Here is a 25853-nt window from a genome sequence, read left to right on the forward strand (position 1 = left end):
CAATAAGGTCAGCAGAATCACCATGCCAAGCAGCAAATTCCTTGTGGCCCTCATGCCGAACACATCTTAAAATATTGCCCCTCCTCAAGACTTAAGCATTTGGCCAGCATAGAGCTCCCATATTTCAGCCTGGGAAATCTGTGCAGCGTATGTGCACTCCACCCCACACTTCAGGAAGCAACACGTCCTGCTGCACATGCAGCATTTCATTGCTCTGCATATTCACAGTAAATCTGACTTACAAAGCCTTTACTGTGCATGTTCCCAGTGACTGGGCAGCACATGGGCAGTAGGTCCATTAGACGATCCCCAGAAGTGTAAGCCTTACTGTGCAGGCATGCGGTGACTTTGTCACATGTGCACAATAAATATGATGCTCTCTAAAAGTGTTGGCCTGACTATGAGGGTTCATGCAGTCTTGTGGTTACCACCAGGCTGTATACAACCTGCTCGTAGAGCAGCCTGGGCAGAGCATCTGACCTGCCACAGCTCCCAAACAGCTTGAAATCCTAACAAATGTATAAAATTCTCAACAGCTGCCCAAACAATGCTTCTGCGCTGAAAAAGAGAATGTGTTCAGGAAATCCAGCTGTTTGGTAGCCTTAAGTCTATGAAGCCTAAGTTTACTAAGGTGTCCCTGAAGTTCATGATCTTCTCTTGACTGTTGGCACCTGTATCTCTTTCCTCACCCTGGGATAAGTGACCCTCTACCTCCATCCACATGGTCCAAACTCCACCTCAGGTGGCGAAGGAGCCTGTTTCTTTCCTAGCCTGGGTGATGATTCTGAAAGATATGTGATTTTATAAAGCCAGTGGAGGGACTAGCAACCATTATATTCAAAGTGATATCTACAGCACTTATTCAGAGCTCTGAATAATTATAAACTAAGAATGATTTCCAAGCTGATAAATACCTGCTTGAGGATTTAGGCATCTGTATTTTGGCTTGCCCAAAATGACATAGCTTGCCCAAATGACAGAGAGCCTCTGGAGCAGAACTGGAGTGTCCCAAGCTACTAATTTTGTTGTCCCATCATGGATGGAACAGGTGACGGATGATTTTCTAGTCAAGCCTTTCAACACAGGCAGAGTGACAGGGATGTTCTCAGGAACGCTTTGCTTTCCAGCCTGCTCTCTTCTTCACAGAAGCACGCAGACCCCAACACCACGAGCAGCAGCATGCAGTCTAGAGCGATGGCATAGTCAGTGACTTGGCGTCTTTCTCATCCTGTCTCCTGTGTGCATTAAACTGCTTGCTAGGAGACTTTTTAATGCTAATTTTGTTTCTAAATGTACACATATTAGGTGGTTAGATCTGAAGGAGAAAAACAGGAAGAAAATTTCATATGTTGGAGCTGGTGAATCCACCTTTCTGATGGCTCTTAGTAACCGTGGGGTGTCACCTCACCCTCCTTAATAGACCCCTCTTCCAGAGTAATTTTCTTATGGTGACAGAATTTAGCATCCCAGGTGAGGGACTGGACTTGCCAGGCACACTGCCTGTTCTAGAATTACAGTTTTCTAGAGTTACAGTGTTTTTATCTGCAGTGTCCAGTGGCCATTGAACATCTGGATGAAACCTTGCACCACTCCACAGAAAGCCGACAAACACTGCGCAGGGTGGGTAGCAGGTACTAGTGCTTGGTAGGGAGACCTGCTGTGGCACTCTGCTACCTGTCTGAAGCTCCTCACACATTCACATCTCCCTGCTCAGCTGTGTGGTATTGTTTTACTTCATATGGGAGATAGCAAAGATGCGTGTAACAGAAGCAGGACCACTCTCCACCAAGATGAGGCAGCCACAAGAAATGTTAGATGCTATTATACACTGTTACAGCTATATGACAGTGTCAAGGAAAAGACAGGACAATTACTAGCACATCTTTGTATTTATTTTATTTTATTTCATTTAATTTCATTTTTTAAATTATTTTTTATTTCAATTCTTGAACAAAAATCTCCCAGAAATTTGTAGTCCCTAATTTTATGACAACACTATGAACTTTGTGTTACATGCGTGCTCTTGACAAATTTTCTTGTATAAATATGCATACTATACCTTTTTACAAAATCTCCAGCGGAGACCAGAAGAAGTGAGCTAACGTGGGGCCAGGTTCTGTTCTCAAATACACTCTGGCTCCCTCTGACTTTGGTGGGATTTTAGAATGTGACATAAGGGCAAAACAAAATGCCTAAGAGCAAGCTTTCTGATTAGCCATATTAGTTTATGAGGCACTGGCAAGCTTCCAGTGAGTGTCATTCTGATTTTTATGACAAATTTTTCACTGAAGGTCTTCAGCAGGAAGACATCTTATACGAGCACTTTTTTTAATGCCTCTGGGACCTCCCTGAGCCAGCAGCAGCAGCCATGATGCTGGTTGATCCAAGGACCAGGGAGTTGTACCACTGGGATTGTAAAGAGGGATCACAGAAGGAATAGCACTGGTGACTTTGTGATTTCATCACTGATATCAGTTTCAGGGAATCATCAAAAACCAGAAGCCAGACTGTGCATGTGTGGTTCTCAAGTCGGGAACGCTCTTTGGTGTCCACAGAGGGTCCTAGGTGACCTTATTAGAGCAGCCATAGGAGTCATTTAGCTTACAGCAAGGGCCAACTAGACTTTGAATAGGAAATGCCACAAAGTACCTGTCCCTCAGCCAGAACACAAGCAGTCATATGGAGTACATACAATAGGGTCTCAGTGCCCCATGGCATGCACAGACATGAGCAGGCTTGCCCTGTACACTTATACTGGGCACCTCCCGTGGCAGGAGCAGTTCAAGCCTTACCTTTCAGCTCTTGAGTCACTTCCCATACCTCTTCCAGTTTTCACACTAGGTCCTTCTCTCACGTTCCAGATCTTAACTTTTTTTTTTTTTTTGTCCTTTCCCTATAGTACTTTTACCTCTATTTTCTTCAGTCTGCTCTTCTTTCTTTGCTCTTGTCTCTCTCTATTCTTATTTCCCATTTCTTTTTTTGACTCAGTTTCTTTCTCTGACTCTTTCTTTAAAGTCTGTAATCTCACTCCCACTCAATAAATCTATTTTTTCTGCTCTTTTTAGGTTACTCTTTCATAATAAGTTTGCTTTTCACCAAAATCGTTAATTTCTGTCTTCTACATCTTCAGCTCTGATTCCTTTAAATTCTAAATCATCACAGTCTGCCCAGTTCCAAATGTAACCTTCTTCTCTACTGTCATGGTATCTGTCCATCTGATGCTGTCTCAGCCACAATCTGCTCTGCTTCTCCATTCCCTTGGTTCTTAAAGTAAAGGAAATGGCATACCGTGCTATGGATGAATGTCCATACAAAACTTCATAGTTGCCACCCAATCCTCTGCAGTTTCCTTCTTAACCCACCCCATCAGGAAAAAATGTATCTGTTGTCTACATCTCACCAACTGGTGGACAAGAACTCTTATTGCTCAAGAACACTAAGTCAAAGGCAATTTTAGTTCTTGGAATTCATCAGGAGTCCTATCCATTCTCTATCTATAGTGGAAGGCTTTTGATATCATGGGTATTCTCCACTAGAAATCTCTTTATCCTGGAACAATCATTCTGTTGCAGCATCAAGTCTAGTTATGGAACAGGGAAATATCGATATTGTTCTGACCAGAGTATATAAACTTAGGAAAAGGCAACTTTGGAGAACAAATCTGCTTACAAGGAATGATCTATGAAGGTATTCCAATTCTGCAGCTTTTCAACTGCATATATTTCCACTGAGGATAAGAAAAACAACTGTTCCTCTACCTAGTGTTTTTCAGTCTATCCCTCAAAGAAGTCATGTAAAGCATTGATTCTTATACTTCAGTCTATCTGCCAGTAACAATGTAGTATGAATCCATGGAAATGTTGCAAGAACCCAAGTAGCTGGCCCCATCCCGATAGATTTTTGAATGCAATCCTTACTTTTCAAAAAACATGCAGCAGATCAGATCTATTTGGCAGTCTCCCACAAAATCCTTTAAGAACATGCTTTACCATGTATTGTAGGTGAAAATTGCATATCTACCCATATCACTTTCAACCACAAAACCTTTCCCTTTCTATGCTGCTTCTCTTCTGATAGCAAATAATCACCCTAGACTGCCACACATCTCATCTAAAACTAGCAATAAAGACACAAATTACTCAACTTTCCTAGACTTCTTGCAATCTGACAAGAAATTCTTACATGTGAAGGGAAGCCCTTGCTCCTTGCACAACTATCAGTTGATCTTTTTTCTGTGAGAGAGCACCCCAGTAGAGTGTAATCTCTGTACTTCTCTCAGATCAAAGCCTGATCAAGAATTAAAATCCACAATCCCTTTTGCTAAGAATGATGGCAATTTGGTGCATTCAGAATGCTTGTTAGAAACATGAGGAGAAGGTTTGCAAAACTAGAAGATACATCTGCTTAGAGGGTTGTGAATTTGGTGTTTATTTATGCTGCCTAAAAATGTGAAGATGAGCAATGTAAGCACTCACAAATGATATTTTTCTTCCTCTACTGTATAGAAGGTTAAAGTGTAAACTATATAGAAGTTTAAAGTGTAATTGGGTGATGATTGTGTAGTGACCATCAGGATGATGTAAGGCATGTTTTGTATCTACAGGTGCATGTCATGAATAACTGCAGAAGTTGCTTCCGGTATGAGGATTAAGTAAATGCTAGACTATCAAGGAGGTAGTTGCCTATTTGCAGACCAAAAATTGGTCTTGAGTTACCAATAACAGTTCTCCACTTTCAAATGGCTATCTTCTCTTTCTTTTCCATGCAATAGCAGACAGATTGTGCCTAGGGAATAACAAGACTGTCAAATTTGGGGAAGAATGGGGGCAGGCTAGTATTAGCTTGGGATGCGTACCTGGGTCTCCTGTTGTGTGCTGGCTGGATTTCTCAGGGCAGGTCCTTCAGCAGAGAGGAAGACTGGACTCATTGGCACAGGCTTTGTTTCCTGCCTAAGAAGCTTGTACACATGCCGTTAGTGAATCCACCAGATTGAGATAAGTTGGTAGGGACTTGGACTAGCAACACAGAAATAAAAGGCTCCATTCTCTATTCATGGTCTCATAAACTATTAACTCCCACTTGAATTGCTCCCTTAGATTCCCACTGTAAGGTCTTCAGCTTCCTTTTGGTCTTTTTTCCTTCACTTTATCCCGTTGTTTGTGTAGGACACCATTTTAGACACATAGTATTTTAAGCTGAAAGGTCTCTTCCATTGGAAATTTAAATAGATTGGACTGCATGAAAACATCTTACAGCATGCATGTGTTGCATGCTACAAGGGAGTGCGGTTTCAGTCTGAGTCCAAGCTATTAATAATGATTTGTATGGAGACTAAGTAACAGAAAAAATATTTAGGAAAAGATTTCTTAGTTCTTATAAGATTGATTCTTTGGTAGGCAACTTTCTTAGTTTATGAAGTAATTTAGAAAGTGCTGTGTTGTAAATTACGAAGTACAGTACATAGCACTCAGGCTAAGGGCAGTTTTGTTATTATGACTGCCTGAGATCTGATAAACTATTATATCTGCCTTTATAAACACTTTATTAAATATCACACTATCACAAACTCAAGAATGTTGTATAAAAGCAACTTGAGCAATTCAACATCCACTTTTTGTCATAAAAAAAGAACTATTCTCTTGATTAGTTTCTATGAAGCATAATATCTGTAAAATAAACAAGATAATCCTTATGTAAACAGCACAGGGTACACATAGCACAGAGATGGATAGAGACACAAAGAACATTCTTGGCTCTAAAACATGAAAGCAAATTTCCGCTTCATTTAATCTAGTTTAATAATAGTTTTAATTGCAGTATTTTTCAGTCACTGAAAAAAAAAACTTCTCTAACTTTTTTTTTTTTTATTATTGTGTCTGTCCTCCTAGGTAGCATCCCCTGGACTGCAATGAATCTTTGCATTCGTGTGCCCCTTCAGACCTATCTCTAGATTTCAACAGTGGAGTTCTGCCTGGCAACTATCATTCTGCTCTTCGTATTTCAAGGAAACAAAATGTGCTTCGCCTGTCCTCAGAGTAAGCATCTAGCCTACAGTCTACTGGCAACACTCCTTACTCCGTACAAGAAAAACAACCAGTGTTTCATAACCATAACTGTAAAAAATACAGATTTGTCTCATAATCGGCTGTTTCCCTTCTATATAAGCATTTCCTTCAAGTCAGATGTAATGAATGGATTTTACTTTCTTTTTCTCATTATTTTCATCCCCAGTTTTGAAGGCACAAATAGTTTACATTTCTGCAGTGACTGACATCTAAAGCATTCTGTGCGAACGTTACTTAGTAAAACTCCATGGGGCCAGCTGGAATGAAGACACCTGCCTCCACAAAGGCCGTGATCCATGAGAATCCCAAGGAAGCAGAATCAGACATTTTTCAAGAGCTGGATAGTTCTCAAATATTACTAATCCTGCCAGATCCCAATGTTTCTTTTGAACTAGAACACTAGTTAACATGGTTAAGATGTAAATACTGAAAGGAAATGACTAAATCCTGTTTTTTTCAAATTCCTGTGTATACGTGTATATGTATGTGCATCTGCACATGTGTGTTTATCAACTTATATAGGATATAAACAGTATTAGAATTTCAAGTCCTGGTTTTGTCTTCTTTATAACTTCACAGCATCCACCCTACAAATAGCAGATTTCCTGTTGACAGCAACTGTGGGAAGGTGTAGTGGCAATCAGTATTTAAAATGACCTGGAGGTCTTCCAGACCACTGCAAGAGAACCTGTCTCCAAACTCTTTTACCTACAATCCAAAAGAAAGACCAATTCCTCCCAATACAGAAAAGTATTTGAATGTATTTTACTCTTTTCTAAAAGATAAATAGGCATCAAGGTATTTTTTTTTTACTTAGTTTACGCTAACGCCATGTTTCATCTAAGTTTCCATTTATACATCATTTCTGAAACCCCCAATTTTACCCAGTGGCAGATTTATAAGGATTCAGAGCAAGAAAAGGACTTTAACCTCCATTATTTACTTCTGGGTTGCACCGTACACACTCCTATGTCACATAACACTTTCTTAGTCACGCACCACCTCCATGTAGTTTAGGGAAATGTCCTCCCATGGATTATCCTCCCTTTTTCTTTATTCCCATGTCAGCAGGATCAATACTTCCCATTTGCAACATTTTTTTTTTTTTCTATTTAATGTCAACATGACAGGCAAAAGCAACTAAACGTCCCACAGACACACCACAACATTCAGTGCAACTCCACCTTCGATTGCACTTATGTCACTAGCACAGCAATCAATGCGTTAAGTGGTAGTCAACGCACATAATTACTCGTTCTTGAACAGGCACACACAGCTTAGCTTCAATATAACAAAAGCTAAGACAGGTATTGAAGTTTTTCCCAATTATTTTTATGGGGCACATAAAAGGGAGGAGGTTTCTCTCCCCTGACTTTGCAGAGGAGTTTCTAGCCCACGGTGCCTCTAATCGGGATTAGATGATGGTATCTGAAAGGCAGGCAGCTGGGGCTCCACTCACTGCTCTCCCCAGTTCCAAAACTGTGTCAGAGAGCTGATAACAAACATTTAAAAGCCTAACGCAGGCACAAACTCATCTCTTTGGGAGCTGTCTTGGCGAGATGAGGATGAACCCTTGCCCAGTATGCAGGGCCTGATGGTCAGAGAGCAGCACACAATAGGGATCCCATTACCTACAGAGGTATTAGCAAAGTGTTCCAAGCTGAAAGCCTTTATCCAATTCCAATTGTTCGTTGAACAACAACATTAAGGGCAGCATTGTTCCATTTGCTACTGTGTCAAACAATGCAATGACTGTTTAGAATCACATTTTGTTTCCCCGAGTAGCTGAATTTACTGTGGGAGTAGAGAAGCATTTACATCCAGAAAATCTGCATTCCTTAAAGCAGATGTTTTTAATTTTAATAACATCAGCCTATAGAAATGAATATCTGAAATATTCTGATTGCTGTGTGCGTGTTGCTGTTTAGGAGTAACACTCCATCTTGGTGGGTTTGCAGAAAAATTCGGGAGCCACCGGGAGAAATAAGCTGCTACTAACTGTGCTACCAAGAATAATGATGCATTTTTTTCTTTGAAAGCCACTTAAAAATGCCCTCCTGTGCAGAAGAACGTCATTTTCTGCACTGTAGATATGCCACATTATAGACCCATAGGAATGGAAAATTGCACATGTAAAATTGTTTGCGGTGTGTGCCTTTACTTTTCCACACATGCAGCCCAGATGTGTGCATGCACATATCATGCGAAATGGGCATGTACTGTTTTTACAAGCAAGGACATATCTGCATGAGTAGTACACGAATGGAGTCACGGGAAGCTCTTCATGGGCTCCGGGGTATGCGGGGCAGAGCCCCTGGCCTCCAGGTAAGCAAAGGTGTATGTATATAAAGTACTCACTTTTCCCACTACTCTGTGCAATAGCACAGAGCTCAGTCCAGGCTGCTTTGCCCTGTGAGCAACAGTAAAATTAGCCCGCACTGTGCTCTGCCTTCCTATGCAAGCCTGGTAATGGTATATGAGCTAGCTCGAGTATGTACAAATAGGTTTCCATTAACAGTAGGCGCATGCAAAATTTGAATTCATCCAAATAGGTGCCACTGTCATGAGCAGTTGGCTTATATACCACAACTTGTACCGATGAGGTCTGTGTCTGTGAGTTTTTGTGATCTTTCTTTTTCCCATGGATATATTTTGTAGGTGTTGTTCCACACGTGATTAGGATTGACATGTCTGAACTGATCATTCTACAGCCTTTCTTAAAAAAATCGGGGCCCTGAATTCACTTGCCTGTTCTGTTTTAAAAAAGCACAGGAAAAAGGCAGCGTGACTTTCATGCAGCTATATATGAGAAAAAAATTAACTAAAAGGACTTCTTTTTGAAAGAATACGTTTAACTGCATACACTACCTCTGCTTTCACAGCTGCTAGACTTCGCAGGGACCAGTCACTTAAAGAGCCATGCTGCGTGCATGTGTGTGTGCTGAGATAGGAAAAGCACTGCACTGTGAGATTATATGGGAAGCAATTGTTTCAAGCTCTGCGCTTCCAAATCACTTCAGCCCAGCAGCAAACCGCCGGACCTACCAGCTATTCCCTGCTCTCTAGGTGACCTAAACCCGGATTTGGGTGCTCAGGGGAAGCGATCTCAGGACTTGAGAGCAGGAAAGAACCAAAACAAGGTATGGAGGCAGATAACAAAACACGCCTCGCACCTTAGATTGCAAACATGCTTGCATTGAATAAAACCGTTTGAGGATGTACAAATGCTGTTTTACAGCGGAACGTGACTCCGAAAAAATACATTTTCCATGAGACGGATTTTTAAAGGTATCGAGATGCAGAGACCTGTGTATTTTGGTTTCCAAAAGTATCCAGGGTTTAAACCCTCAGAGATATTTATATGCTGAACCTGCAGTTATTTCGAGGAGCGCTAGACCCTTTGCCACTTTGAAATCCTCCCCCTGAAGTACCTACCCTTTTTTTAGCATGCGAATCTCTCTGAAAAACTGTCCCTGTAAAACTACAGCTGTAATTTGTCTCCACAGATGGATAAACGATCTGAAACGTTAATAGTTTTGGAGTAACTAGAAAGAAAATAGCCTCATGTGCGCATTGTGAGATGGATGGTGGAGCGTTACTTCTGACTTAAACTTCTGCATATCAGTAAACTCTGAAAGGGTAGTGCCGGTGGCACCATAAATACTCGAAGCGTATCCCTGCAGTGGTCAGACGCGGACTCTTGTGCCAGCGCTGCTCCCATGGAGGTCACAGGGAGTTTCGTCCGTGAACTGAGGGGGACAGAATGGGGTCTCCCCGATCCGAGGGGGCTGGAAGGTGGGATACGGCATATTCTTTTCTATGTAGGTATCTTTAGATGTACCTGCAAAATAGGCGAGTCGTAAAACCGTTGAATCCTTGTGTTTTGCTGCTAGAGAAAATCCATAAAAAGAGATTTATCGTCATATTTCCCTTTTGTGTTGTACTGTTCCCCTCCATCATAAAATATTCTCGTCGGTTTATAGCAAAGCAAATATAGCAGCTTAGTTCATAAACGCCAAAGTTTCCCTCTGTTACACCCCGGCTTTCAGACGTAATTGAATTAGCTCCTGTTTTTGTTGATACTAGCGAGCGGATCGCTGCCCCGAGCCGCAGCAACGAGCCTTACCGAGACCTGATGTGTGCAGAGGGGTCGTTACGCGGGGACCGAGACGGACCCGCACCCGCCCGCAAGCCTGCAGGAACCCCTCCAAGCAGTTTTAACTTTTATTCTTCCTGCCGAAGATTTAAAGCGGCTTTGTACAATAGTCAAAACAAGAATAAGCAGCTGTGGAAAATATAACAAATCGTAAGAGTGGTTTAACGGAGAGAGGGGGAGCCGACGCCCGTGAAGCAAACCAACCGCTCCGGGAACCCTGCGTGGGGACAGGCGTCCCGCCTGCTGATCCCTGACCCCGGCTTTAGGAAGCGAGGGGGGGCTTGGGGGAACTCTCCTGTGCTGGAAAGCTCGTGGCTTCAGAGCAGCGTTGCAAAAACCTCCGGCGGCAGCGTTTGCAGGGGGAGATTCTGCTTTTGATTTGGATTTTTTTTTTTTTTTTTTTTTTTTTTTTTTTTTCCCGAAGACCACTTGCTAAGTGGCTCCTCCGGGCGGTCCCGCTCACGTCCCCGGCCCCGGGAAAGGTGCTGGCGAGGGATTGGCGGGGGGGGGGGCAAGGGGGGCAAAGGGGGCAAGGAGGGCTCGCCCCAGCGGGCAGGTAACCACCAGCCGGGCCGTAATTACAAAGCAAACAAGGGTGAAATATTGGATGGGCCTCGCCCGTGACAAGATCTGCGCTTTTTGCCGCCAATTTGTTTGTGGAGCTCTATTTAAAGGCGCTTGATTGAGGAAACGTTGAAAATAGCAGTTAGGGTTTCCCTAATGAGACCTCTAGAGGAAAGCAGTGGCATTCAGGGGGCTCCGGGCGGAGGAGGAGGAGGAGGAGGAGGAGGAGGAGGAGGAGGAGGAGGAGGAGGAGGAGGAGGAGGAGGGAGGGGAAGCGCTTAACCCTTTCCAGCCGCCCCCAGCCCTGCGGGGCTCCTCCCGGGCGCGGCACCGCCCGCAGGGCGCCGCCGGGGCCGCCGGGGGGGACCGGGGCCGCCCGCCCCCCCGGGAGTCGCGGCGGGCAGCGGGGGCTAGCGGGGGCCAGCCCGGGCCAGCCCGCCTCCTCCCCCTCGGCCTTTAGCATTTCGACCCCCGGCCAGCGGGAGGGGCGGCGGCGGGCCCCGCCGAGGGCAGTGCCGGGGCAGGGCTGAGCATCCCCGGCCTCTGCCGGCGGGGGCGGCCGGTGCCCCCGGGTGTGCGCCCCGGCGGGGCCGCGGCGTCGGGGCTCTGCCGCCCCCCCCCCGCCGCCCCCGCCGCCCCCTTGATTTACTGAGTCGGCTCGTCGGGTGGCTACGGGCTAATGCTTCGACCCAGCAGCTCAAGGGCGGGCGGAAAAAAAAAAAAAAAAAAAAAAGGAGGGAGGGGGAGCCCTTAGAAATGCCGAAAAGACCGGGAATGTAGCGAACAAGATGTGTCCCGTCACCAATGTGCCCTGGACGAGACGTGTCACATCATCAATGTGCCCTGAACAAGGTGTGTCACACCAATGTGCCCTGCGCTGGGGCCTTGTGGCACTCTCGTCCGTGTATTCATTGGCCCCGGTCGCTGGCTGGGCGAGCCTGCCCTGGCACTCGTTCCCGCAACCTCCCGGAGGCTTACGTGCTCAATTAGCGCCTGTCCCAATCCCGTATGAAATACAAAGGAGAGCTTTGGTAAAACGCATGTTGATACTGTTCTGAAAGGTGCTAATGCCCGTGTAAGGGAGCGTGGGCTGCGGTCCTCTTTCAGGACTCTTCCTCGAAGCGCTGACACTTGAACGGTACTGAAATCTCGATTTTACGAATCGACTTTAGTTCCGAAAACCGGGGCTCGCTTTCGCTCTTTTGCCTGCAGCCCGCAGGGCCCTCGGCTCTCACCTAGGGCATGTCTGCCCGCTCCTCTCCCGGCCACCGCACCAGCTCCTGCACACCCATCGTGGTCCGCGTTTCTGTTGTATACGTGTGTCTATGTATGTATAGGTATAGATATACACACCTGGACGGAGATCAAAATAATCTTTTGGAGAATATCTAATAAAAAGGGAGCATCCCCTCTTCCTCGAGGGAAGAAAAAATGAAAAGCAGAAACACAAAGCGTTAACTTAGTAAAATACGTTCTGCGCCGTGATGTAAAATACTTTTTTTGTTGTTGTCGCATTTACACCCAACGTTTTGGCCACGGTTCCGTTTCCCTGCAGGTATGAGGAGGTACATGACACTCGGTTCTCCATTTTTCGGCTTCTTCAGTTACTTTCCTGAAAAGAAGAGTAATGACAGTTGGGGTTTTTTTGGTCTTGTTGGGGTCTTTTTGGTTTGTTGTTGGTTTGCTGCTTTTTTTTTTTTTTTTTTTTTTTTTTTTTTTTTTTTTGCTGGCTAAAGCGAAGCAAATAAACATTTTGCGTATCCACGGACCGGTTGTATCATCTGTAAGGACAAATTACAGTACGGCCGCGCATTTCTAGTAAAGCCTCCTCCCTTCTGTTTACGTTATGCCATTTCTGTTTGTAATTATTTTTATTTTAATTTTATGTCATTTTTAACAGAAGCCAGACCGTTTTTCCCCTCGTATTTTGTACACAATGCTCTCTGTCTCGATAAGGCGTTCTTTCCTATCTTTTCGTTTTTTCTTTCAAAAATGTTTATAGTTCCCCACGAGCAATTCTCCAATATTCCTCGCTTGTATTTTAAGGACTTGTCCCTGCCTTGCTTTATTTGTTTGTGTGAAATTTAGTTTGAAAGGAGATCAGAGAGAGCAGGAGGGGTTTGTAATAAGAGAATGACCAAGTGACCTAAAGGCTGATTATATGTCATTAACTGGAGACTTGGTGTATCCAAATTACCAAAAAGACCTCACTCAGCCAGATCAATTACACCGAGATACGCATACAGGAATTGCGGTACAGGCTGATGCTTCTAACAAGTGTGCAGCCGACATTTGCAGGAGTCAGCTGCTGAGGTTTAAGACCAGCCCCAGCGCTCCAGCCGGTCCCGGGCAAGCGGGAGCGGGGTGCGGTGCGGCAGGTACACGGCGCGGGGGGGCACCGGCAGGACGACACCGACATTTGGGGGCGTGCAGTCAGAGCGAAATTGCAGTTAATTGTCACTGCTCCAGAGGGATTTTTTTTTTTTTTTTTTTTTTTTTCCTAAGCCAGGCGAGGTTACCTTTGATCTGTGAACGCTGCTTAAACCCCAGCCTTGTTAAATGGAGACTTTCCATGAAGAATGGCGATAGAAGTGTTGATTTTTGTTAGCCTAAACCCCAAACGATGCCAGCCTAACCTCTGCTTCCTCCCAACGCCTGAACCTCGGATGCTGGAGGACAGAATATTTATTCATTAAGACAATTAGACTGGCGAGCAATTTCATCAGCGCCGAGCCCAAGAGCGGCTTAAGATGCTCCTTCCCAGGAATGCAAACAACGCTATGTGACAAAAACGTGTGCGTGTCTGTGTACGTCCTTGTGCGTGTCGATACGTGTGTACATATAGGATACATATGTGACAAACCCAATAAACAGAGACGCACTGTGCGTTCACTGCAGATTTTTATAAGGTCTTTATGATTGTTCTTCTGACAGAGAAGGGGTCTTGATTGGCGTTCCTTGTGTTTTTCTTTTCTTTCTGTGATTCCTGTCTGGGGTCTAAATGGAACTCTGGATCCTCGGTCACAAATATAAGCAGTCCTCGAATAATTGTTTACACATGCAGTGGTAAAACGCGTAGGGTCCCGCTCTTACCGCCAATCATTGCGACTTACAAAATGGTCAGTGTCTCGAGTTTTTCTCGTCCCTGCTCTTTTTTTTTTTTTTTTTTTTTTTTTTTTTGTATACACAACGGCCGCGAGATTATCATGCCTGAAATATGTGGGCGTTCATTACCGATAATAGTAACGTAAACCAGGGTTCCTCCACCTCCGACGGCAGCAATTAATTCGGGCCTGCTGGGCCCGATTCTGCCCTCTGCCCTGGGCGTTGAAGACCAGGTTGTGTGAGCGTAACGGAGGGTACAAGTAGGCCCATTAGGCACGAGTCCTTTTCATTAACCCGCGCTGACAGGTTGACCTTCAAATGATATTTCTCCGGCGCCTATCCACAAAAATCCGTTTTCTTACGGGTTTACGTTCTTCTGGGAACTCCTCAGCGCTGGCCTCGGGACAGGCTGCGTCGCGTCCCTGGGACACGGGCTGCTTCGGCGTCCCCGAATCCGTCCGAGAACGATACCCCTTTTCTGCTACGTTTGGTGCCGGGTCAATGACATCATGCACTCTATAAATTCAAACGCGTCTCGACTTTTCAAGCCGTGCGCCGGGCGGTTGAGCGATGTGGTAGGCAGCCGGGCGGGAGGAGGACGGGGAGGCACCCTGCAGCCCCCCGGCCCCGCACCCCCGGGACTTTCGGAGCCGCCGGGGAGGGAAGCCGTCGAGGGGACTGCCCGGCCAGGGCTGAGCCTCAGCTGCGAGGGGTGCCCGCGGGCTCCTTTTGCGGCCGGGCTCTTCGTTTGCTTTACTGGAAACTGGAAGGCAGGAGGGAGGGTGCGGGCGCTGCCGGGCGCCGGTAGCGGGCACCGCAGCACGGCACCGGCGCGGCGCCCGTCGCCGCCTCCCCCGCCCTGCGCCGGGCGGCTCGGCGACCCCCAGAGTCGCCCCGCCGGTACCGGAGGCTCCTGGAAAAAGAAGGGGAGCAAACGAGTGAGACGCTCGCTGCTCAGGCACCGGCCAGGCGCTTTCACGCCCCCGGCCCGCTCATTAAAAGGCCCGGCCCGGTGTGCCTGCAGCTCTCGCAGCCAGCTAGCCCGACGGTCCCCAGCAGATGTGCGTTTCCGACCACCCAGCGTCGGCACCTCTTCCCCGTTTCCATGCGGTTTCCACCGGCTCGGAGAAACTAGCTTAATTTGCAGTTTAGCCTAATTCGCACGAGCCCGGGCTGGGGACGGGAGGGGGTGGGAGCACAGCTCTATTGTTTTGTTATCCCCCATCCCACCCTACCCTTGGCCCGGAGGACAGAAGGGACCCGGCGATAAGCGGCCCGGTGGCGGCCGAGCGCCGGGCCACGGCAGCCGGGTGGCCCCGGCGGCGGGACCGGGGCCGGACCCGCTGAGCGGGCGCCCTGCCCTCCGTGCCCCGCCGCCGCCCCGCTCCCGGGGCTCCTGCCTCCCGCTCCCCGGGAGCCGCGGGGCACCCACCGGCGGCGAGGGCAGCCCCCTCCTCCCACTCAGCGCCGCGGAGGGCTGTCGTGCTGGAGAGGCAACGACCGCGGGCCAAAAGCAACGATACAGCCCCCTACCCCCCCCAAAAAAAAAAAATTTTTTTTTAAAAAAAAAAAAAAAAAAAAGAGCGTGGGCGGCGGGGAGGGCAGCCTCGGCACAGTCGCCACCAAAATTTCTTAATTGCTGCGAACTAGGAAAGTCCTGTCTGGCAGCAGAGCCCAGCTAAATCGCCGCCTAACATGCAACCATTTTGGCAGTGATATAAGTGACATAAGGCTAGAGGTTTTTTCTTTTTTTTCTTTTTTTTTCTTTTTTTTTTTAATAAGCGAATGATTTGTGCGTGGAAAAAAAAATAAAAATCTAATCAAATCACTGAATGGAAGCTCGGCAAAACGCTGGTGCTTTTTAGCAGACTCGAAGCCTAGTCTTGGGAAAGGTACTTTGGGCTGCAGCGGTTTCCAATGCGTTGATCAAACAGAAAAGGCTGCAACCCCGGCTCGGGCAGCCTGAGTAGTTGAAAGTTGAGGGAGGACACAAGAGCTGCATTTGCTCTAAAACTCTCTTTATAAAACGCATAAACAACTGCTGGGGGATAGGAGGGAAAAATACATATATAAGATCCTGCTGGGTGCTTTATCTAGAGACCCTCTTTCTGCAAAGTTAATTAAGCAATAAGGATGCTAGCTTTGGAGACTGGTGTTCCGACCGGTATCTCCCGTGTCTTTTATTACTTTTTCTCTGCCTCATGTTTTCTGTTTCCTTCATCATTGGAGATGTTATCGGAGTGACCGTAGTGGCTTGCCCCAGAGACTGTCACAGTTGCAGTCCAGCCTGCAGTATATTGGAAAGCTCCTACACAAATAAGGAGAGCGCAAAGAAACACAACCCTGTTTGCAAGCCAGTATACCTTTCCGGCCTTGACAATGCCCGCTTCTTCTTCGCAGCAAGGAAAACATCGCAGCAAAATAAGACTGGAGAACCGCCGCAGAAACTGGGTGGATTTCCCGGCTGCGCCCTGCAGCCAGGGCATCCCGACCGGCAGGGCAACGCTGCCCGGCCCCTCCGGGGCTCTGCCTGCCCTGTGTGCCCACGGCCTTTCCTAGTTTAAAAATCCGCACGGTATGTCCTGAGGGTAATACAATATACACGTGTGTGCGCCTGCATCTATAGATGCAGGTATCCATCGGTCAGTTACGAGCATGTGGGTGTACATATAAGACGTACGTGTATAGACATCAGTTCTACATCTGGACTAGTTTTTCGCTTTCGGACTCAGTTTACACCCAGACGCACACACGCATATGTGTATATACTTCTATAAATGTACGTCTGCGTTTCTGTGCTCTGTGCACGTCTCCCCGCCGGGTCCAGCTCCGGGCTCCCCGTCCCGCCGAACCGCGGGGCCGGCGCCCGGTTTCCCTTTCGGCATTTCCCGGCCGAGGCCAGCTCCCCGGTACCGCCGCGGGCTGCTCCTCGGCGGGCGCCCTCGCCGGCGGACACTGCCCCCTCCCCGCAGAGCTTTCCCCGCCGAGAGCCCGCAGACCCACCCGCAAAGCCCCCGGCCCCACCAAGCCTCCGTGTCCCGGCGGCACCGCCGAGGACGAGCCAGCGGCAGCCGCTCGGGCTCGGCTCGGCTCCTCTCCCCCGGCGCTGAGTGGGTTCCCCACAGAGAAGCTTTTTCGCCCTCTTTCCACCCCCGACCCCCCCCCCCCTCCGCAGCCCCCCCCCCCCCCCCAGCGCTTCCCCCCAAGGCATCCCCACCGCCTCTGCAGTGGGGCTGGAGAGGGCACTGAGCCGCTGCAGATACCGGACTTGCGGTTCTGGCTGCCTCCTTTCGCAGACTCCTCCATCTCTATCTTTCTCTTTCTTTAATTTATGACCTCTCAGCTCCTGTTGACACAGTTTTCCACACTGCCTATATTGTAGGATTGCTTTGTAATATACGCCGAATCAGCCTAGCCGTCAGCCAACACACATAAGCGTGGGTATTTGATATTTCGCAGCTATTTAGTAATGCTCGGCTCCATCTGAAGATGACAACAATTCGCCTCGCCTCCAAGTTATCCATGAATTACAGCTTGAGATCCGTTTTCCTTTTGTAATGTCTTCAAGCTTACCAAAGCAAAACACCTAAATAGCTCCGGGAGATTTCCTCCTGGCCTGGCCGTTAAACAGACATTTAACTATTCCCTTTCGATAACTAAACCTGCTTTCCGGCGATGCTGGTCTTTTTTATTGCAGAAGCAGGAATGCGGCGAAATATTTATATATTTGTTAGTAAAAGCTAGAAAATAAGCTCTGAACATGCTGTAAAAAATATTCGGTTACTTACCGATCAGACCAGTGAAACGAGCGTGAAACTGATTTCAGGAGCGCAAGTCATTCGGGCGAGTACTGGCCGAGGTAGGCGTAGGCAGGCAGCAAGCTGGAAAAGAATCAGTGAGAGTCGGGTTTACTGTTAGTGTCTCAGAGCAATTCTTTCCGGAAGAAAATACCGTGCCTGGCCGAACCCCGAGCTCTCCGCTCCCTCGGTTAAGCCGGCGGCCGCGAAGCCGGAGCCAGCCTTCGCGAACTCGGACCGCAAGCCGGGTGACAGACAAGGCGGAGTAACTTCGTCTCCCTCCTCACGGCAACTACCGACCTCTTGGTGGATATTAACCAGCAGTAAAATTATAAGCCGGAGCGTTGCTGGGGCACGCCTGTCACAGCCGGGCAATCGATAAAGTGCCCCCCGAAGCTGGGTTTGTTTGTTCCTCTACCGGACCGGCACCGAGCGCTTGGCAAAAGCGACCTCGGAGCGCATCGAGCTCTCGCACAGATTTTTGCCGAGAAGTTCCCCGGATCCATACCGTACCTGGCTGGGCATTATCCGATATTTAAGTTTTAATGAGTTTGTTGATTTTTTGATTGTCGGTTGTTGGTTGTTTGGGTTTGGGTTTTTTTGTTTTTGTTTGGTTTTGGGGGTTTTTTTTAACGCAGATTTTACAGCGAGGCATCTGCTGAACACTTGCATTAACCTCTGCCTCCATGATAATTTTCCCCCCCTTGTTTTAATTACATTATGGATGCGGAGGGGCAGCCAATCCTAAAAGAGGAGCTCGGCAATTAGCAGGGCGAACATCAAAAAGTTTTATTGCGGAGGGCGGCGGGCCCCGCCCCCGCCGGCAGCCATTGGCGGCCGCCCCTTCTGACGACATATATTAACCCGAGCGGCCCTAAACATGTAGCTGTACATGGAGATCGTGCCGGGGAGCCCTGCCAGTGCCCCGCGCCGCGCCGAGCCCCGCCGCCACCGCCCGCCGCCGCCGCCGCCGCCGCGCCCGGCCGAGCGGCGCGGATGCCCCAGAGGAGCGCTGGGGCGCTGACCCCCGCGGCGCGGCGGGCAGGGATGCTTGCGCCCTCCCGGCACTGACGGCCCCCGCCGCCGCCCCGGCCGCCGCCGCCGCCGCGCAGGGCAGAGGGGAGCGCCGCCCGCCCGCCCGCCCCGAGCCTAGCCGGGGGCGCATGGAGGGGGGCCGCGTGTAAGTACCAGCCGGCCGGGCCGCGGCGGACTTGGCGAGAGCGGAGGGAAGCAAGAGGCGAGGAAGATCCCGGGCTAGGAAGCCAAGCCGTTTTGTTTTGGTCGACTTCTCTCCATAGCATTTTTTTTTTTTTTTTTTTTTTTTTTTTTTTTTTTTTTCTCCTGTGCGCGCTTCCTCGAAGACCCGGCCCCGGGCGAGGAGGAGGAGGAGGAGGAGGAGGAGGAGGTGGAGGTGGAGGCACAACGCATGAGCGGCGGCGGCGGCGCCTGGGGAGGGGGGATCGCTCGGGCACCCGCGGGGACTCTGCAGCAGCGCCCTATGGAGAGGCAGCGGGCAGCGGGGCAGTGCTGAGGGGTGAGCGGCGGGGAGCATCTCCCGCCGGTGCGGCGGGGGGGGGTGGGGGGCGGGCGGGGAGGGGAAACCTTTGTTTTGGGGCCCGGGGGGGGCGGGGGGGGGTGCGCTAGGGAGCGGGGATGAGTCTAGTGGGCGGCTTCCCCCACCACCCGGTGGTGCACCATGAGGGCTACCCTTTCGCCGCCGCCGCCGCCGCCGCCGCCGCCGCCGCCACCCGCTGCGGCCACGAGGAGAACCCCTACTTCCACGGCTGGCTCATCAGCAGCCACCCGGAGATGTCCCCCCCCGACTACAGCATGGCTCTGTCCTACAGCCCCGAGTACGCCAACGGGGCGCCGGGCATGGACCACTCCCATTACGGGGGGGTGCCGCCCGGGAACGGCCCGCCCGGGCTCGGGGGGCCCCGGCCGGTGAAGCGCAGGGGCACGGCGAACCGCAAGGAGCGGCGCAGGACTCAGAGCATCAACAGCGCCTTCGCGGAGCTGCGGGAGTGCATCCCCAACGTGCCCGCCGACACCAAGCTCTCCAAGATCAAAACCCTCCGCCTGGCCACCAGCTACATCGCCTACCTCATGGACCTGCTGGCCAAGGACGACCAGAACGGGGAGGCGGAGGCCTTCAAGGCAGAGATCAAGAAGACAGACGTGAAGGAGGAGAAGAGGAAGAAAGAGCTGGTCAGTGCTCCGGGACGCGACGCGACGGGGCGGGACGGGACGGGACGGGACGGGGCGGGGGGGGGGGGGGGGGGCGGCGGAGAGGAGGCTGCTCGGCCGCCCGCCGGCGCCCCATGCCCGCGCACACGGCGCTCGGCTGGGTCGGCTCGCCGGGCGATGTCCGGGGGCGACACGCCTCGGTCGCGCCCGCCCCCGGCCGTCCCTGCGGGCCGAGAGCGGGACAGGGCCCGGCCGCGGGCGGCCGTCGGCGCCCGAGGCTCTCGCAGAGCGCCCGGCTGCGGCCCGGCGGCTGCGGGCAGCGGCGGGGGAAACGCCGCCGCCCCAGGGACCCCCGGAGGGGGCCGTGCCCGGGCTACGGCTTGTCCCGGATCCCAGACCGCGATCGCGCCGGAGACGAGCCTCCGCTCGCTTAGAGAAAAGGCTAGAGGCGCGACTACCTGCTAAGCCCAGCCCGGCTGTAAACCCCGGGCAAGCCCGAGGTTCGCGGCGCGGGGCTGCCCTGCCCTGCCCTGCCCTGCCCGTGCGCTCTGCGCTGGAGCTTTTCCCGCTTTTAACGGGGGGGAGGCTCGGCTTTGTCGAGGCAGCGCAAGCCCCGCTTGGCGTAGGCCCTGCGGCACGGCCGGGCCGTAGATACTCTCGCAGATTTCGGTGGCCGCAGGCCCGATGTTTTGCCCCGGTACGCGCCGGTGCCCGTCTCCGTCCCGGAGCCCGGGAGGGGATGCTTTAGCGCGGACCTTACCGTAGTCCCCATCTCCCCGCAGAGGGTTGGCGCCGCTCAGCCCCCAGCCCCGCTCCCCGTGCTCTGAGCGCCGGCGTCCGGCCCCGGCAAGGCGGCCGCGCCGGCGCGGAGCGGGGCTCGGCCTCCGCCGGGGACGGCGGAGGCTTCGCCCGCGGCGAGACCCCGCGGAGGCCGGCCCGCTTTGTCCCGGCAGGCCTCGGCGGAGGCCCGCGTCTCCTCGTTGGTTTCCCTCTCGGGGCAGCGCAGAGGCGGCCTGGAGCGGGGAGGAATATCTCTAACCTTTTTTTCTCCTCTCCCCCTTCCTTTTTTTTTTTTTTTTTTCTCTCTCTCTCTTTCTCTTCCGTCGCATCCTGTCTCCCCAGAACGAAATCTTGAAAAGCACAGTTAGCAGCAACGATAAGAAAACCAAAGGGAGGACTGGCTGGCCGCAGCATGTCTGGGCTTTGGAGCTCAAGCAGTGAGCACGGCAGGACTGGAGGAGCCGTCCTCTCAGTCTCGGTAGTGAGCTCTCCTCTGAGGACTCTTTGTATTTGGAATCGTCCGGTTTATTTATGTGCAATTTCTCCCCCAACCCCCCCAAAATGTGGATATTTGAAGGAGAGGGAAAAAGCATTCCATATATGAAGAGGAAACTCCAGCTTGGTAAGGGGTAATGTCTCTAATAGTTTCGTGAATGTTACTTGCTCTGTATAAAACACACGGGGAAAACAGAACCATAGAAAAGGGAAGAAAAAAAAAAAAAAAAAAAGAAAAAAAATCCCAAATCCCTCCCTGGCATTAGTGTGTATGTGAAGTGTATCTTTAATACTTGGCCTTTTGGATATAAATATTCATGGGATTATAAAGTTATATTTCAACAGAAGCAGTTGCACCAATGTTTCGGTTGACTCGGTATTTAGTGTTGTAATTTTGTTGTGGTCGTTCAGTATTTGAAGATGTTTTCAACAGTTATTGGTTATGTGCACTTCCGTCCGTAAGGGAAAAAGTGGAATCTAATTAATATTGAAGGTGTAAACGTTGTAAGTACTCAATAAACCACTGTGTGTGTTTTTTACAAAACCAAAAAAAAAAAAAAAAAAAAAGAAAAAGGAAGGAAAAAAAGAAAACCCAAATCTTTTTATGTTTTATACCTCAAAATGTTTTGAATAACAGCGTTGTTTATGGCTTTTTTTTCATAATATTTAAAATATTCGGAAGTAAACTAAATTATAAAGATGGCTCCTAAGTTTATTTTTAAACAAGTGACCGAGCGAGAGGAGGGGTAGAGGGAGGGAGGGAGGGATCTCGCCAGCCCCGTGAGTGTTGAACAGACACCGGCAGTTCAGCCGAACAGGAATTCCTTGTGGTGGTGTTCTCCATGCAGGAGACCTCCTGCTAGCGGGAAGCGGACAAGGCTGCGAACCCCGGGCGGCTCGGGCCTGGCAGAGGTGCGCGGGTTTCGTGCCGCCGGAGCCGGGGCGGCGGCGGTGCCAGGCGCTGGCGGGAGCCGAGCCCGGAGCGGGGCCGGGCGGCGGGGGCGGCCCTGCGGGGGCGGCTTCCCCGGAGGGGTGCCGGGGGCAGGCGAGGGAGGCCGGAGGGCTGTGCTCGGAGTGATTATGTAGCAGGTAATTTTACGTCAAGGAAGAAAGAGCGAACAAGGCGAGGGATTTGCGGGGGGGGGGGGGGGGGGGGGGAGGGATATGTAAGATTTACAATGAGCTACGGTGAACTTAATATTAACTTTGCGGTTCCCAAAACTCTCCTGGGTTGCACATTTCCAGGCCTCCACGGCGAGCGTTATTTTCTGTAACCTTTTTTTCTGACTGCAGGCTGCAGCAGCCCGTGCTCTGGCTCTCTTTTAGGACGTTCATCTGCTCCCCCAGCATGATCTCTCTTCCCTCGTAACTGCGCAGTTATCTCTCGCCTCGTCTGCCGGCTCCTTTACAAGGGTCCCGGTGCCAGGCCGGTGGCTTTTCTGCTCCCCGGTGCCGGGGCGAACTGCAGACGTTCAGGGCTGGGAAATGCGTGGCATCCCTCTGTACCGTAGGCAGGCGAGGAAAAAAGTTAAAGCTTTTTACGTAAAGAGTCCGCTCTAGGTGGTTTTTGGCAATTCCCGGGGAAGCGCAAGGTTTCCCACCTTTTCCATAATAGAATTCGGGTTCGTATTTTAAACCCTTACTTAAATCATCTCAATTTAAACCAAGCTGGCTCTCTCTCCAGGTCCAGGGCCGCATTACCTGCCTGCCTTCCCCTGCCGCCGCGCCTAAGGAAGTGGCTCCCGAGGAGACCCGGCACTAAGCGTAGGTAGATGTGCAATTGCCCATAAAAAGATAAGGGAGCCCCTGCGCCGTTTCGCCGCCCCTGCTGACAGTGGGGAGGTTGCGGGGTTACAACAACCAGACAAAAGTGATGTGCCCTCCCTCCCGTCGGGTCAGGCAGCCCGGCTCTGCGCTCCGGCGTGGGTCTGTGTTTACAGACACTTGCCTTTGTTTATAACACTTGGAGAGAAGAAAATCTCCCCCCCCCCCCCCCCCCCCGTTTGCTTTTCCTTGTCTGTTAGTTGCCCAGCTGATAAACTGGAGCATCTCGCACTCCCTCCGCTTGCCCGAACTTTTTTCTTTTTTTTTTTTCCACGGCAGGCAAAAAAAAAAAAAAAAAAAAAAAAAAAAAGGGGGGGGGGGGGGGGCGGACGAGGGATGGCTGCGAGGGCTGCAGTGCGGCACGTCCCGGGCAGCCTCCCTGCAGATGCTGTGTCTTTCTTTGACCGAGTCGCCGGGCTGCAGCTCCCCCGGGGGATGCGTGGCGGGGCGGGGGGAGGCGGCGGGAGGCTCCGCTCCCCGGTGGGGCGTGGGGTGCGGAGCCTCCCGCCGCCCCCCGCCGCCTGGAGAATCCCGTCTCCGAAATTTCCCCATCAATAATTTTCCATTTTTGAAACGTTTATTTCTCAGAACCGGGAGCTCCTCTGGATCCGCTAAGGAGGATCTCTTTTAATTGCTCGCTAATGAGGATGTTGCCATTTTCTCAGGAGCAGTCATTCCCGCAGCTAAATCACAAGAGCCCTAGACAGGCCGGAGCCGACAAAAATGTAGGTTTTGACGTTAAAAGCTAAATGGGGAAGCAGAAGGTAAATTGATGGTAGACGGGGATGTCAGTGCTCTGGCCCCAGCTCTCCGCCAGCGGAGCCCAGGCCTGATAACAGCGGAGGGCTGCGCCCGCACCCTGCCCGCACCTGGGGGCATCGCCGCCCCGGCGGCCTGCCCGTTAATTCCCGGGGGCCAAAGCCTTTGGGGGAGCTTTTTCAGAGGTAAAAGGCACGTAGGAAGAGGGATGGTAGCCTGGCCCTCTCTGCAGCATTTCTTTGCGCTGTGCGGGTGGGGGGAAGGAGGAAAGAGAGGAGGGCAGGGAGGCCGGTGCAGGGCAGCCGGGTCCTTGAAGCCCCTGTCCCCGCAGACGGGCTTATGGCGCCAATTTCCTCGGATTTTAGCCAGTCGCCTCTTTTCATGGCTGGGGGAGTGAGAGCCTTCGCTCTGCCTCAAGAGAAAATAACTTTTTTTTTTTTTTTTTTCTTCCCCTCGAAGAGACACAGCAGCAAACCTCCCCCGGGTGGTGAGTGTCCCGCTTCCCCTGCCCTCCCAGGAAGCGTCCCCTCGGCTCCCCGGCATGCGGGCCCGGCCGCACGCCCGCAAACAGCGCGGCCGCTCTCCCCTCAGGTCCCCCGAGGTCCCCGGGTTCGGCAAAAAAGCAGCCCGGTTGTTTAGAGTTGGTCGGGGTTTTGGGGAGGGGGGAGGCAGCGAGGGGCCGGCCCGCTGGCCCGCCGCCGGCAGCGAGCGCCAGGCAGCCGCTGGCGGCACTGGGTTTTGGGGGGGCTCCCTGCAACGTGCGGGACCCCCAGCCCTGCCCCTGCTTTTGGGGTTGTGTTGCGTGCCCGCCTTGCTATCGGACGCGCACGGCGTGCCTGCATTCCTGCAGGCCGGGCAGATAAACGGTGGCGGGGCTTTTTTTTCTTCGTTTTGCTTTGTGTTGTGCGCTTTTTTCACCCTTTCGTTCCCAGGAGCTCTTCTCCGCGCCAAAAGATTATTGCAATAATTAGTGCTAATTTGCTATCTTTGTCAAAGAGGTGTAACGGGGCCTCTCCGGCCAAGCCGCAGACACTCCTAGAACGAGCGCCGAGACGTCCACGGGCAACTCTAAGCATGTAAACACGGCCAGGGGATGCCATGGAGACAACGTGAGCTGGAAAGGTGGGCGGGGGGCGGGAGGAGGTTAATAATAAAACGTCTAAGCAAAATATCCTCCTTTTGCGCTTGGAAACCTAACCTTAATCCTCCTTTTTCACACGTACTCGCCCGGCGACTCACAAATACGCACGGGAGAAACCTCCAAGTAGCGATGGGAAGGAAACGCATTCCGCACGCCTGCAAACATAATCCCCTCTGCTGTAACGAGGGGCTTATCAATGTTTTATATATTTTTAATTTGGGATTTTTTTTTATTTTTTTTTTTTTGCGGGCCATGAAATATGTGCCTTCACAAACGAGCTCCCATCTTTTCTATTTCTAATTGGCCAATTACTGTTCAGCTGTTTCAGCTCGTCCCGTACAATGGAGATTAAAGCAGAGTTGTTATCTGAATTATATATTCACATAAATTCTAGCAAAGCCGGGCGATGCGCGGGGCCAACACCTCTCTGGGAATCCCTGTGCCCCCCTCTCCCCCTTCCAAACCAGCGTGGTGTGTGTCTCCCTCTTCCCCAACCCCCCCCCCCCCCCCCCCGGTTTTCCTCTAGAAATGTCGTTGCTTTGATGATCCGATTGTAGAGCATTGATTACAAATTTATTCTCAGACACTATATAAGTCTTTATATCTGCTATTAGAGACATCTGGGAATGATTAGAGCCCTCCCTCCCCCGGCTCTGCTCCCTCTATCTTGCAGCGAGGAGCTAGAGACATGTTGACGTCAGATCAGACGGCTAGGAGCCATCCTGCTCTCCACTTGGGTGTAATCACGGCGGCGCTTTCCAAGCTCCAGCCCGGGCCGCGGCCGCCAGCTGGGATGCGGGTGCGGCGGGACGCGGGGCTCCCGCCCCCGGGGCTCCTCGGCACAGCTCGATTTTGAGCCCTCGCAGGCTCCGGCTCTTCTGGAGTTTGCCGCCGAAGTTGTTTGTTTATTTGTCTGTTTGGGATTTTGAGAAGGCAAAAGGGGTGCATTCCGCGGGTGGTGCTTTCCCCCCCCCCCCCGC

General features: G+C 51.0%; 1 protein-coding gene and 1 long non-coding RNA gene across 2 annotated transcripts; one reads left to right on the forward strand and one right to left on the reverse strand.

Annotated features, from left to right (window-relative positions):
- Positions 1-12189: 12189 nt before the first annotated feature.
- LOC126053320 (uncharacterized) lies at positions 12190-19875 on the reverse strand. The gene is made up of 3 exons (XR_007510331.1): positions 19791-19875; positions 17679-17771; positions 12190-12397 (listed from the first exon to the last, which is right to left on the reverse strand). It is a non-coding gene; the product is annotated as an uncharacterized LOC126053320 (long non-coding RNA).
- Positions 19341-21791, forward strand: HAND2 (heart and neural crest derivatives expressed 2). Its single transcript, XM_049835358.1, has 2 exons — positions 19341-19895; positions 20997-21791. Exons 1-2 carry the CDS (start codon positions 19341-19343, stop codon positions 21093-21095), a joined length of 654 nt encoding a protein of 217 aa, XP_049691315.1. The 3' UTR covers positions 21096-21791.
- The last annotated feature ends 4062 nt before the right edge of the window (positions 21792-25853 follow it).

This window comes from Accipiter gentilis, chromosome 3 (assembly GCF_929443795.1).
Source record: "Accipiter gentilis chromosome 3, bAccGen1.1, whole genome shotgun sequence".
Lineage (NCBI taxonomy): Eukaryota > Metazoa > Chordata > Aves > Accipitriformes > Accipitridae > Astur > Astur gentilis.